General features: G+C 34.7%; 2 protein-coding genes across 2 annotated transcripts; one reads left to right on the forward strand and one right to left on the reverse strand.

Annotated features, from left to right (window-relative positions):
- Positions 1-2903: 2903 nt before the first annotated feature.
- On the reverse strand, positions 2904-9162 carry LOC118487434 (protein FAR1-RELATED SEQUENCE 2-like). Its single transcript, XM_035984277.1, has 11 exons — positions 9018-9162; positions 6647-6696; positions 6250-6295; positions 6027-6166; positions 5779-5844; positions 5647-5706; positions 4660-4682; positions 3926-4141; positions 3540-3735; positions 3172-3379; positions 2904-2932 (listed from the first exon to the last, which is right to left on the reverse strand). Exons 1-11 carry the CDS (start codon positions 9160-9162, stop codon positions 2904-2906), a joined length of 1179 nt encoding a protein of 392 aa, XP_035840170.1.
- Positions 9163-10440: 1278 nt separating this feature from the next.
- Positions 10441-10911, forward strand: LOC110913420 (uncharacterized mitochondrial protein AtMg00810-like). Its single transcript, XM_022158252.1, has one exon. The coding sequence runs from the start codon at positions 10441-10443 to the stop codon at positions 10909-10911; it is 471 nt and encodes a 156-aa protein (XP_022013944.1).
- Positions 10912-13555: the final 2644 nt, after the last annotated feature.

A 13555-nucleotide genomic window follows, 5' to 3' on the forward strand; every position in this document is an offset into this window, starting at 1 on the left:
ACACAAGCATGAAAAGAAAACCTGAATATTAAAAATAAATTTATGTTTGATGGATTTTAAATATATATATATATATATATATATATATATATATATAGAGGCCGGTTATCATACAAATAACCTAATCGTACATTATGTACGCGTCGTCCACAGCCGTCGGATCATCTTTCATAAACAGCGCCTTTTTCTATTAAAAATGTCAACATAGGATTAATAAAAAGGAAACCGCCAAGGTTAAAATCGTCAAATTTAAGATCAAAGCACCTGATAAACGGCGAACAAAACCTCAAAAATCATAACGTCAAAAATCATAACGTAAGATCCTAAATCAAAACCAAAACCGAAATTATAACAGTTAACCAGAACGATTCTTATTCACCAAATGGATTGATTCTTATGCACTGACTATCGAAGAAGATGGTGCAGATTGACAAAACATGTGCGAAAACGTTGATAATGTAAATGCGAATTCGGTATAAAAAAAGAATTCTTTGACATTTCATATAGTTTGCGAATTCATGGGATGCATATGCTATATCAGTAAAAAAGTTAAGAATTCTTTGAAATTTCATATAGTTTGCGAATTCATGGATGCATATGCGATATCAGTAAAAAAGTTACGAATTCTTTGAAATTTCATATAGTTTGCGAATTCATGATAATACAAATGCGATATCAAACTTTTCAATATCCCCTTCATATAGTGTGCGATTTCATATAAATTAAACATGCGATATCGTAGAAAGGGACATTTAAATGTTTGTTTCTTACAGTTTGCGAATTTCTTTCGAATAAAATGCGATTTCGAATAAGGCTGCAACAAAAACTTTAAAAAAAATAAAATTTGTAACAAAAATACAAAAATAAAAAAAAAACTTACCAATCATAAAAACAAAAAATGATATTATTTTATATAAAAAACCTTAATTTATTAACGATGTGACTATAATTTGACATGTAATGATGAATTTTACAATAAATACTACTGAACTTACCACCCTACCTATATAATAAATTTACTATATTAATATAAAAAACCTTGATAACTACCTTCCATATTAAGACATAGAATACCAAATAAAACACACACAAAACACACAGACACAAACAAAAATGGCATCTGAAGATATGGAAAAAATCAAAAACATTGCAATTAAGGAGCTATTTTCAACTCGCACGTTGACAGAAATAAGCACTGATGTCAACTCTTCTCATCTGGTTCTTGATGTGCAGGGCAAAATCCTTGAACAAATCAAGAACAATCAAGCAGTATGGGAAAAGCTACTTCAAGAACCACCATCAAGCTTCAGGGACAAAGCTTTGGATCACATAAAAGAGCAATCTCGAGCTGATAACTTAGCCTTCTCTTTCCTGACAGATGCTCTAAACACGGTGAAGGAGAAGATGGAGTTCAGCTCTACTGAACGTGACAAAATCTTTGCTTCAAGTAACTAAATTTCTGTTAAATCATTTTATGGTTGTAGCTGTGTTTGACAATAACCAATATTTTGTATTTTGGATATATGTTTTGAACAAATATTATGCTTTAATCTAATTTAAAAATCGCATGAATGAATTAGGGATCTTTTCCACTATAACATAAAAAAAAAACAAGATAACTCAACATCGCATGTATTAAAGGAGAAATCGCATTTGAAAAATCATATAAACTAAAATTAAACTGATGCATATAAAAATCGCATGTTTATAATACTAAAATCGCATGTGAAAATTGATATACATTAATGAATATAAAATCGCATGTGTTTCTTATAAATTCGCATTTACATTTAAAAAGACATTACTCATCCTCGTCATCTTCATCTCCAGACACCTCTTCTCACTGATCTTCTTCTTCAGATCCATCATCACTGATGTAATCTTCAAAGTCATCTTCCTCTTCGTCGTCTTCACCCTCATTGTCTTTGTCTCTCACACCATCTTCAATCTGCACACCCTTCATCTTCTTTTTTCCCTGTTTACCTTGTTGTTTGGCTTTAAGCTCGCCGCAAGTCCGAATGTCATGACCTTTTTCATTGCATACGCTACATGTCCTTGACCTTTTCCCTTTGCGGCTGATCATTTGTTCCTTCCTAGATTTAATCCTTCTATGCGAGCCGTGGCCTTTGTTTCTTATACCAGCAGGCACACGAACAGTAGGGGGAGCATTAGTTACTGGTTGTTGATAACCAATCAACTTTGAAAATCGGTCAAATTTTGGATCAAGTTGCTTGGTTATGCGACTCTGATCAACTCTCTCTTTAAGCTGCATCATTTGATCCCTCACTAAGACAAGTTGATCAAAGTCGGAAATCAAATTACTAACCAAATACTCCCCTGTGTGGATGATTTCACGTGCAATCCGTTTAGCCCTCTGATGCACATCCTTGCCCCCCACATTTAGATTGTACTTAACATTTAACTCATTCGGCACAACATCCTTCGTCCATCTCTTCATAACATATTTGTTTGGTATTTCTTTAACACCAAACATCTTGAAAAGAAAATATATGTGTTTGCATAGCAGCCCATACTGCTCAAAACGCAAACAGCTACACTGTGCAGTTACATCATTCTCGAGATTCTTGAACCACACCTAGCAAATAACCAAAAAAAAAAATTAATAATAAGGTTTAAAATCGCATGTATAAACATAACAATATCGCATGTTTAACAATCATGTAAGTGAGTCAAATTAATATCGCATGTGGAACATAAAAATTTCGCATTTCTAAAAAAATAATGTAAAATAAATAAACTAAAATCGCATATGTAATGTAACGGATTCGCATATCTAAAAAAACATGAAAAATACCTCCAATAAACCATCTCCATGTGCTTTAAAATCCTTCAACAATATTCTGATACGTGGACCTTCAACTTTGGTGTCCATCGGCAAACATTCAGAAATTGTTCCATGTATCTCTAATTGCTGATCAAAAAATATAGACCTGGTGTAGATCTTAGCAGCATCTTTTTCCAATGTAGTTTGACTCCAATCAGCTGGCTCAGTATATCTTGAAATATGATCATTTTTCCTATGATTGAACCTTTGAACATCCATTGCCCCATCAAAATGATTCATAAACTCTACGAGTGTGAGTTGTGAATTAGCAACCTGACAAAAAAAATGGTTCTCACTCTCTGATCTTGAAGTTGTTCTCATAAGACCTGACATTGGCTCATGCCGGTAAAAAGCCGGAATCCACATGGATCTCATCCCAAACATATCATCAATCCATTTGTTTTCAGTGAGACCAAACTCAATCATCACCAACTTCCACTGCCTCTCGAATTCTTCGGGCTCAATCGAATCAGTCCAAACAATGTCGCACATCCTCCTTTTAAACTCATCATTATTGCACAACTCATGCCCAACCTTTAACAAATAAATGCATTTTAAATCAGTCTATTACAAAAAGCAATAATAATTAAAAATAACACCAACAAAACACCAAAAATGTTGCATGCTCTACCTTATCTGCCACTTTTTTCATTATGTGCCACATACACAATCTGTGTCTGCTAATAGGGAAAACCTCCTCAATAGCCTGTTTCATAGCAGGGTCTTGATCCGTCACTACAACATTAGGCTGTCGACCAAATGACTTTAAAAATGAATTTAGAAGCCATTTATATGATTCAATACTCTCTGATGCCAACAACCCAGCTGAGAGTGTTACATTCCGACAGTGGTTGTCAATGCATGTGAATAGGACAAACACCATCTTGTACCTGGACAACAAATGCGAAATCACATTTATTATATGCGAATTAATAAAAATCAAATGCGAAACCAGAAGGAAAAGCATGCGATATATTCAACACCACTCTGTTGTCTACACTTGCGATATTGAACACTCATTAACAGACAAAAACATGCGAAAAATCAGTAACAAAACATGTTTTTCTTTGAAACAGTTACCTGTTTGTCTTGAAGGTTGCATCGAACGATATCACATCGCCAAATTCCATATAGTTAAGCTTGCATAAACCATTAGCCCAGAACAACCCAGTTAACCGTTTGCCATCATCAACAGAGTATTCAAACGAATAATCAGCTAAATACTGTTTTTTGTCAGTCATCCTATTAATCACCATGTCAGCGTCATACTCTCCTATATAGCTATTTATCCGCTTTCTAAAATTTTTGCAATCATCAACCGTGGCACCAACGTTCTCGAAACCACCATAACGTTTCCTCATTATATGGAAAGCTTTGACAGGACCAAGGTTTAAAGTGCCAAGTTCCCAACCATCTCCTCCTGGACATCTGACAGTTATCTGTAAGCTGGGAGCATGTGAATGTCATTTTGACAAACAAACTTATGGTTATGACCATCAACAAATCTCTTGACTGTATATAATCTACCATCAACAGTGCAAATCACAAGTTGAGCTTTGCATCCGGTCCTAATAGTCCCCCTGTTCCTGGTTTTGAATTGCTTTTTTGACTTGGAATTATCATCAATACACACAGGCTTATGTCCATCTTTAGAACAAACAAAATACTTAGTTTTGATTATACCACCACTGTATACTTCGCCACCTTTCCGAATAGAAAAACCAGCTAACTTAGCATATGATTGATAAAAACGCATATGCTTGTTCAATGGAGATAAATTGCATCCCAACAACAGGTGTAGCTGATGCCTGCACCTCCGGAGTGTAAACCCTTTCATCTACATGAATCAAAATAAAAAACATAAAAAGTCATACAAACCACATGCGAACCGTCTGATAAATACATGCGAAATGATGATATTGATTAATCAGAATTACATATGCGATTTATTATGTAATCAAATGCAAAATTACAAAAAAACAAAACCAAATGCGAATTGTAATGAGTAAAAACATGCGAAGTTATACATGCTGCTTCTCAAAACAAAACATAAGTATCACCAAACATTCAAACTACAAAAACAGCTACAACAATGCTACGCTTAAACAAAAAACAATTATACGAACAAATTTAGATATCTGAATTAACATAATTACCAATAGAAATCTCGTTTGCAGCACTTGAACTTGAAACTGGAATTGGATTTGCAAGTCGCGGATTTAAAACATCCTCAATCGAAACTCTCTGATAAGCAGATAATTGAGCATGATCACCAATCGGTCGATTTTCTTCAAAATCATCTTCTGTTCGTCCAGTGCTACTCTGTGGATCCATCGAAAATAGACAAATTGAATGAAACCCTATCACATACGAACGAAAACTGCAAATTGTGAATTATGGAAAATTTGAAACTGATTTGAATAATAATTACCGGGATATCAGTGTAACGAACTTCTCGCTGAATGAATGAAGAGACGAATTTGCCCTCTGATGTTTAGGTTAATTTTTTGATTTAACCTTCTTAAACCGAACTCAATCAGGACACGTGTACGGCTCACAATATAGCGTACATAATGTAGGATAACCATATTTGTACCATACTCTTTACCTATATATATATATATATATATATATATATATATATATATATATATATATATATATATAATAAAAGGATGTTAATCAAATCATAGATTGGCCCCCCTCAAAACTATTATATTCTGTAAAATCATTGAACATTATTAATCCGGCACTCGTTACATACATATCATACAACACGTTCATTCGAAGAAATTTTATACCTGCTTCTGCGAGCCAATAGGATATGTACCACTTGGACGGAAAATGTATGCTCCAGATGCCTAAAACAAAATAAAATAAACCCTTATGAGGGAGCTCATTTTTAACAAAAATAATAGTTATAATAAAGTTACCTGTAGCCCCGTCGTTCCATCAAATCCAGCATAAAAGCTATATGATTGCTTCAAAGAGGCATCAATCTTTCATGACACAACATCAGACATGTTAGATACACATTAGCAATTTAAACGATAATCGGCTATTTCAAATATCAAGCATAACAAACAAATAATCATATTACATGAAACTTTGTGACTACAACATGGTATTAGTGACAAGAAAATGAAAAATATCAAACGAAAAAAAATGAAAATGTACTTACTGCGCTTCGACTACTAAAATAATGAGAAAGCTTTCCTTCACTTCCAGAATATATTAACTCCAAGTTTCCTGTTCCTATTTCTATATCATCTTTTTGCGCTCCCGTATGCGTGTAGACCTCTTCTTTAACAGGGGTTGAAGCTGCGCATAGTAATTTTTTTTATCAATAAATGTTGTTCAACATTCAAATCAATTTATTTTAAACAAAAAAATAGACATTATACCTGCTTTTTTGGTACTTGAAATGGTGTATGTGCTAAAACCCAAAGGCTGACATTTCCCAAATAAAAACTAATGTGAATCATGATTGTTCTGGAATAAAATAAGAATTCGACATCGCTTGAAATAACTGAAAAAGAAGACCATTTTATTTTAAGATTGTGATATACCAAGAGCCCTCTTAAGCCCTAAATTAGCAGGAAAATTTTGGAAATTTCAAAGAAAAATTTGGCTAGTCGTTTTATCTAATACCATCAAAATCACCTTAACTACCAAAAGCATTCGATCCCCTACTATAAGGACACACCAAACATAAGGTGTAGGGTTTGATGAATTGAATATGCTCAGATTAGGGTTTGTGATTTGAAAAAACCTAAAAAAAATTTGTAAAACCTGGATTACCTGAACTATTTCTTCAATCAGAAAAAGCCCCAATAACAAAACCCTAATTCCTAAAATCCACAATCATAAACAATCTAATAAACAAAAACAATAACAGTTACCAGATCAAAAGGTTGAAACAAATCAGCTCCATAATCAGCGGATTAACCCAGTTGCGGCTGACCCTGTTGAACCACATCCTTATCAATAAGTAAAGATTAAAAAAACCGAAGGTGTTAGGGAAGACGAAGGTTTTTCTGCAACGATTTTCTAAAGAGAGAAATTAGCATAGATTAGAGGATTTCATAATTTCGAACCTGTTGATTGAGATGATTGTAATCGCTGGAGACAGGGTTGAAGATGGATTGAAGGTTGTCGCACAGGTTGATTGAGATCCAGAGGAGGCGATTCAATTGAAGATGGAATTTAGGGTTAGAAATCGCCAGAGGGAAGAAGGAAAATTGTGGATCTGATGTTTGTGATGAGATTAGGTGGGATGCATAATACATATCCCCATGTCTTTTTAAAATTCAAATCACCCCCCTTAAATTATGTACAATATATTATTTAGATTAATATAGATTACAAAATACAAAAAGGAATTATGACATCAGCACTGACACTTGGCATAGCTTAGGAGTTGACACTAAGGCAGATTTACATCAGCCCATTTTCTCTTATTATAGATAGTATAGATTTCTAAGTTCATGAAAATGACGAATATGTTGCATTTATTAATATTTATTACTACAAGTAAGTTTTAGTTGTGCGATGCAACGGGAAAATATATACTACAATATTTTGTTTATTTATAACAATATTAGATTTAATTACACATATGACACATGTTTTAATTATAAACTAGTGAGATCAATTTTAACAATCAAATTGAGAAAGTGAGAGAGAGTGCTTCAGAAAATAATAAGTTTGCCGTTAAGGATCCTGGAGTAAGAGTCAAGATCCCTGATTTAGAAAATAGATTTTATGTTTGTTTGGTTTAATAAAACAGTTGAAATGTGATGAATTAAGGTTAAATGTAGTAAACAAATATGGACACAAGCAATTTGTTATAGGGAAAAACCCTTGATAACTGCAAGAGATGATCGCTGACACAAAAACCCCGGGAGCTGGCAACTACCTAGCTCTGATCTATTACGAACTTGAAAGAAGTTACAATGGTGAGCTTTAATCGATCGAATTCTATGTGTTACAAAGCTTGTTGCGAGTACAATGAGGGTTTAGTGTGTGAAAAGTTATCCCTAAAACAATCGGATCAAGCTATTTATAGTAAATAAGTTAAAAATATCCTAACTAGAAGTCTGATTCTCCCGGGATCCTCAGAGGACTGGGCAAGTGACTGTTGCAAGCCCCCAAACTATTTTCCACACGTTTCTCCAACTTACTTTGCACTATTTCAGGAATTATCCATCTTCTAGTCGTTGGCATGGGATATTCCTATGAATATTCCCTGAAAGAGACAAACCAAACATTAGTAATACCGGAACTCAGGATCCTTAGCCATGTGAGGATACCATTGTATCCTCAAGACATCAGGATCCTGAGTATGAAATTCTACCAATAACAATTGTCCCCAAATTTTGTGGTTCTTATCTAACAGTTGTAAAATTTTCAAAAATTCGTAATTTAAATGAAAATATGTGGATGAGACTTGGAGATAGATTTTGACTCGTTTACCCATGTGATTTGACCATTACCAGCCTCATTATAACCACATATCCTAACTTCACTCCTCACATCTCAATCGGTGAAGGTTAAAATTCAGGCCAGTTCTCACCTTTTTTCAATAACTTTCTTTTTTTTTTCGATCCACCTTCCTTCAAGAAATTCCTAAGTGGCCAAAAAAATCTAGTTGATCATCGATTTCCTCTTCTAACAACGAGTTCACGGATCAGAAGATCCTGGAGGCCTGCGAGGGGGAACTATGTCCCTTCAGTGACCAAGACGATGAGCGATTGAAAGCGTCCGGTGTTCTCTTTGAGAATGCCGTGATTCGAGCCTTCGATCCCCACTCTAAAGCCAATCTTTTTTTCGATCAATGGGTGTGCTTTCTGTTGTACCCTTTTTAGAATTGGGTTTACCTTTCCATTTTCACCATTTGTGAATGAGTTCTTTTAAGCCACTAAAATATGCTATTCTCAAGCGATGCCCATGCTGTTGAGGATTAACCAGGCCCACTCCCTAGACATCGGCGCTCCTAAACTTGCTAAGTCTATGAGGTTAAAACCCATGACACATCCCGCTTCATGTTTCGAATTAAACCCGACCAACACCCTGTAGTTCTGAAAACCAAACAGAAGAATAAAGATTGGAGGACCAAATTCTTCTTCATGGTCATGTTCTCATGCAGCTTTTGATTTCAGCAGCCAAGCACCTGCAACACAGGATATAGAAGGAAAAATCCCAAGCTTGTTAGCACTATCTGATGTGGAGAGGACCTTCCAGCTGGATCCTTCCCTCAAAGAAGCTATCCTCGACTCCCACTTCTCTGAATCAATCATGTCTTCAATTGAGCTCATTTATTCGCCTTGTTTTTGTATGTATAGGATCCTAATAGAACTTGTTTTATGTTGGAAACCAGAATGCTGCCACTCAGTTTGATCTCTCTGGGATCGTCAGCTACGTTTCCAGAGACATATCTATGAAGAAAGAAGATCACGCTCCCTCTGCTCCCAAGTTTAGGGTTCTTCTACTGCGTTCCAAGGCATCTAGTGGTAAGAAGTGAGAGGCCCCTAAAGTTGTTGACCTAGAAGCTTTTGACAGCCTTGAACCTGTTGAAGTCAGCAAAAAGCTTCAGTCTATACAAAGTGTGGCAAGTAAAATAAATTTCAGGATCCTTAAAACATTTTGGGATTCTCAAAATGTACCAATATCATGTTAATTGGTAGGGTCTTTCTAAGCTCCTTACCAACCTTGAAGCGGCCGAGAAGAAGAATGTTGCACTCTCTAAAAAGATAGATGACATGACCAAACTTGATGAATATAGGAAGAGCTATTCAGAGGAGCTTCTTCTTCAACTGGAGTCGATGAGGAAGGAGCATCGGGATCTTTAGGAAATGCACTAAAAGCAATTGGAGTAACTTGCTGATGATGCCAAAAGATCAGCCGCTCTTAGCGTTTTCCAAGCAAAAATAGAGATGTGTGAGGAGGCTAAAGATGAAGGCTTTGAGGTCAAGGATTGGGATCTGTAGATGAAGGCTTTGCCGTGGCGAAGGTTGGAAGGAAGGTTGATCCTGCCAAACCAAAGGTTGGGAATGTGGAAAAGGCAGAGGCAAGCAAGACTAGTGAAGATCCTGAGGCTGTAGCTAGTGTAGGTGAGGGTGAAGCGGTGTCGGTACTCAAACGGGGGAATATTGTGTTGTCCATTGCGGTTATAAATAATTGGAATTTACATCAGTTGGATGTAAACAATGCCATTTTACATGGCCAGATCAATGAAACTATATTTATGGAACAACCATCTGGGTTCGTTGATTCTCGGTTCCCGATCATGTGTGTCGTCTGAACAAGGCCTTATAAGGTATCAAACCGGCACCAAGAGTCGGGTTTCACAGGTTAAGTTCCTTCCCGATAAGGTATCAAACAGGCACCTAGAGTCGAGTTCTCATGTAGTCGAGCCGATACCTCATTGTTTGTCTTCAAACGTGATAAGTGTGTTATGTACCTTCGCGTTTATGTTAATGATTTAATTCTCACTGGCAACCAAGAGACTGTGATTTCAAAGTTCATATATCGTCTTCACAAGGTATTTGCCATCAAGGACCTCGGTAAAGTAAATTATTTTTTTGGGACTTGAAATGGTTTACACACCAAATGGGTTATTTTTTAGCCAAACTAAATATGATCATGATATTGTGGATCGTGTCGGCCTTCTCGATTGTAAACCCACTCATACTCCGTTATCCCCTAATGCTTCGTTTGTCAAAGATGGGGTTCCTTATAAGGATCCATCTGTGTATCGATCCCTAGTTGGTGCTCTACAGTACCTTACCATCACCGGACCACACATCTCATATGCAGTAAATCAAGTGAGTAAGTTCTTACAACATCCTACCATTGAGCACTTCACTAATGTTAAACGCATAATTCGATATGTCAAAGAGATAGTCACCTTTGGACTTATGTTCTCTTGTCCCACTCAAATCAGTATTGCTGGTTACTCTGATGCTTACTGGGCCAGATGCCTAAACACGAGACGCTCCACCTTTGGTTACTCTATTTTCCTAGGAGAGAATCTTGTCTCTTGGAGTGCTAAAAGCAATCCATAGTCTCACATTCCAGCTATGAGTCCGAGAACCGTACTCTAGCTAGCATCGCCGCTGAATTAGTATGGATTTCCCATTTCCTTCATGCTCTTCCTCCTGATCGGCCCACACTCCTTTATGACAACAAAAGTGCCTTCTTTCTCAGTTAAAACCCAGTCTCAAATAAAGAGTCTAAACACATTGACCTCGATTACCATTTCATCACGGAATTGGTTGCCTCTGGGAAGCTTTCCACCTGCTTTATTGCCTCTGAGGACAATGTGGATCTCAAGTCTAGGGGTGGGGGAAAATTTCAAATTTTTTTTTTCAAAAATGTTTTTGTTTGAAGCAATCTAAAAAGCACAAGTAACTAAGTCAATGAGGGATCATAAAACCCATTTGGTCTTTTGTCATGGTCGAGTTCAAATGATAAACATGAAGGGTATTTAGCGGGTGGTTATTTGGGAATAATTCGCCTAAGAAACTAGTACAATATGCATATCACATACCATACCCTTTGTACGTGAGATTTTGAGCCACTTTTACATCATCAATATATATATATATAGGGGAAGGTTCAAATGAAAACCACTAGTTATTGTGGAAACTCGAAAACTAATTAAAAAAAGCCAAAAAAACATACAATTTTTTTTTGCAAACCAAATTTCGCAGGTTTTTTATATAAAAAATAATTTCAAAAAAAAAAAAAAATTTGTGTAGTGCACATGTGTAATACGTGTACTACACATGTGTATTATTACACATGTGCACTACACAATTTTTTTTTTTTGAAAAAAAGTTTTTTTTTATATATAAAAACCAGCGATTTTTATTAAAAAATTGAAAAGAAAAAAATTTTGTGTGTTTTTAGGCTTTTTTTAGTTAGTTTTTGAGTTTTCATAATAAAAGTGGTTTTCATTTGAACCATCCCCTATATATATATATATATATATATATATATATATATAGGGTAGGGTTCCAGCGTGAACAACCTCCCATGAGTGAACTGCGTGAACAGATATGGACCCTTGATTTCCTTTTTAGTTGTTAAGGGTAAGATTGTAATTATATAAAAAATTAGATTTAAATCATTATTTTAATAATTGAATTAAGTTACATCTTTCCTAATTTAAATTCATTATCCACATTATGTTTATTTATTAATAAGATAATTATCAAAACAAACAACAAATCACCAGAATTCAATTTTAATTTTTATTTCAGATTTCATCACCAGAATTCAAATTTTGATTTTTAAGATTCACGTAACCTTCATATTTCAACGGTATACACATGTGTACTTGGATATAAATAGAACAGTACACATGTGTACTCAGCATCGTACATATGTGTACAGTAATTCACAGGTGTACATCAACATTCAATACAAAAAAAAATTCTGAGATATCACAAAAACAGACGATATACACATGTGTACATCGCATTAAAAAGAGAGCAAAATCAGAATACACATGTGTACATCGCATTTAAACAAATATTTATTTTAATAATTGAATTAAGTTACATCTTTCTTAATCCTTGATTTGATTTGTGAGAGATTTATGCAATCAAGTTAAGAGGATAATTGATTACTTGATTTGTGAGAGATTTATGCAATCAATTTAAGATTGAAATTACACATATACCCTTTTAGTATTTATTAAATGAAAAAAATTAACCAAATAATTACCATCATGCCATTCACTTTAATATCAAGATCATAAAAATCAAGGGCCCAGATCAGTTCACGCAATTCACTCTTGTGATTTTGTTCACGTTTGAACCTAATCCTATATATATATATATGGTGAGAGTTGGCTACAAAGTCCATTTTTCCTACAAAGTATACAAAGTCATAAAACACCATAATCTCAACCATAAAACACACTCAAAACCCACAAATAACATAGTGACGATTACTAAAACACCATATTTGTGGGTTTTGTGTTGTGTTTTGAATGATAAGACTTTGATTATCGAATGACTAACATTAGTGTGTTTAATGTTGATTATCAAGTTGTGTTTTATATTCATAGTTGTACGATGGTGTGTTTGAAGTTTTTAAGGAATGTTAGGATTTGTATATTGTGTTTTAGTGATCTTCACTATGTTACTTGAGGGTTTTGAGTGTGTTTTATGTCTAAAATTGTGGTGTTTTAATGCTTTGTACACTTTGTAAGAAAAATGGACTTTGTAGCGGAAACCCACCCTATATATATATATATATATATATATATATATATATATTTCTTTGTTTGAGTGGACCATTAGTCGCGTATTGTAGAACTTGCAACTTTTGATACGTTTGAGACCATAGACCGAATACAAGCACAAGAATGATTAAGGCATTAGGTAAACTTTTCTCTTTACACCATTTATCTATCCTTACCCAAATAAATCTCTTAGTCACCAACTTTAAACCTTTTGTTTGACCAACCCATTTAGCCAATGACCATTAAGCCTTTTATTTTTAACCCGTGTGATGAAAATTCGATTTTAGGATTAATTTGTTTATAAAGTTGTGGTTATTATTTATAAAAAATCGAAAATGCAGAAAACATCGTAAAAAAGAGAATAAAATGGTTGAGAAAAGTACAAAAATATGTGTTTATAGTTTGTTGAATAAAAGGCGGAAACTGTTGCCTTCTGGTTCAATGTTTGTAGTTAG

The sequence above is a fragment of the Helianthus annuus genome, chromosome 15 (assembly GCF_002127325.2).
Source record: "Helianthus annuus cultivar XRQ/B chromosome 15, HanXRQr2.0-SUNRISE, whole genome shotgun sequence".
Lineage (NCBI taxonomy): Eukaryota > Viridiplantae > Streptophyta > Magnoliopsida > Asterales > Asteraceae > Helianthus > Helianthus annuus.